General features: G+C 50.3%; 1 protein-coding gene across 1 annotated transcript in view; it reads left to right on the top strand.

Annotated features, from left to right (window-relative positions):
* Positions 1-1,536, top strand: part of KLHL3 (kelch-like family member 3) — a 110,300-nt gene that overhangs the window by 103,690 nt on the left and 5,074 nt on the right. Inside the window, exon 13 of the mRNA XM_012646335.1 lies at positions 245-385. Within this exon, the coding sequence (XP_012501789.1) occupies positions 245-385 (141 nt within the window). The remainder of the gene's footprint in view (positions 1-244; positions 386-1,536) is intronic.

Genomic DNA, 1,536 nt, shown 5'->3' with positions numbered 1-1,536 from the left:
TGAGCCACCGTGCCTGGCCCATATTTACTTTTATTTCAAAGTTTTCCAGTTGCCAGTCTCCTGAGGAGGCGGGCAGGGTGTCATTATATTTGTTTCACAGATGAGGATACTGAGGTTCCGGGAGACAAAATGGCACTGCCCAAGTCCCCCTGCTGGTGAGGGCTGTCCAAGACTGGATGCCAGGCCTCCTGGTTTCTGGTGGCCATAGCCAGCTGAGGCTGGGACACTGTGCTCTGCCTTTCAGGGGTTGGAGTGCTCAGCGGACAGCTGTATGCCACAGGCGGGCATGACGGGCCCCTGGTGAGGAAGAGTGTTGAGGTTTACGATCCTGGAACAAACACCTGGAAGCAGGTGGCGGACATGAACATGTGCCGGCGCAATGCAGGTAATCTGACTGCCCTCTCTTCCTCCCCTTTGGGGTTTGTGGGTCTTTTCCCCCTGAAGACACTAGTTCTAAGCTAGAGGAAGAGAGGAGAGACTCCTGGGACCTGGAGCTGAGCTTGCATCCTGAGCAGGGAGTGTGTGTTTGCTGAGTAGGCTCTGGGTTAAGGGAGGGGAGAAATCGGCTTCCCCCACTTAGATGCAGCGGGAGTCCTTCTTCCCCAGGGAAGGGTGATGACTTTTACTGCACACAGATGGGCACAGAGCCGGGAAAGCCCTCTGGTTGCCATCGGTGACCCCTGCCCAATGGCTTTGTTAGGTAGCTAAGCACAGGGCTGTGTGGACATGGGCCAGTCAGTGACACTCGTTCTATCTTTTCTCTGCCAGTGCCTGGCTGGGAGAACCACTCACTTCCTGCCTGAAACCAGGCTTCTTCCTTGCAGGGAGAGCCAGAGCCTGGACTGAGTCTCTGGTAGAACTACCTCCCTTATTGCCCTCTCTGTACGCCCTGTCTCTCCTTTCCTTCCCTCGCCCTATTCCTTCCGTGGGAGTGATTTACCATGGAGTATTTAGGCTTACATTTCCTGGAGTGTGACATTCCTCTTAAGCTATTTCCTTTTAGAACTTTGCCCTGTGGGTTGTGTCCTTGCTTTATGTTTCTCTAGGAAAGTGTTGGCTTAGCCCACCCTCCAGGGCTGGAAAGACAAACAGGTGACTTTCAGGCGGATCTATTTCCTTCATTCTCATGTGACCTGTTTGCTAAACTCATTTGTGGCTGCCTTGTTGGCAGTGTAAATGGGAGAGTTTATTAATTTACTCATTGTCTAAGCTGTGATAGAGCTTGGCATTCATTTGGCCTTGAGCCACATGAGCAAGGCATTACAGGACCCTTAAGGCAGCTGGTCTGTCTAGAGTCTGAGAATTAAGTTTATATGTAAATATGTTTGTATATAATCCTTTGCAGATATTTCTTTTTTTAATAACAAAAATGGAATCATACTATAACACTTTTAGTTAACTTGCTTTTTTTTTTTTTTTTGAGACAGAGCCTCACTCTTTTGCCTGGGCTAGAGTGAGTGCCATGGCGTCAGCCTAGCTCACAGCAACCTCAAACTCCTGGGCTCAAGCGATCCTCCTGCCTCAGCCTCCCGAGTA

This window comes from Propithecus coquereli, unplaced genomic scaffold (assembly GCF_000956105.1).
Source record: "Propithecus coquereli isolate 6110/MARCELLA unplaced genomic scaffold, Pcoq_1.0 Scaffold242, whole genome shotgun sequence".
Classification (NCBI taxonomy): Eukaryota; Metazoa; Chordata; class Mammalia; order Primates; family Indriidae; genus Propithecus; species Propithecus coquereli.
This window is presented reverse-complemented; position numbering and strand designations above follow the sequence as displayed.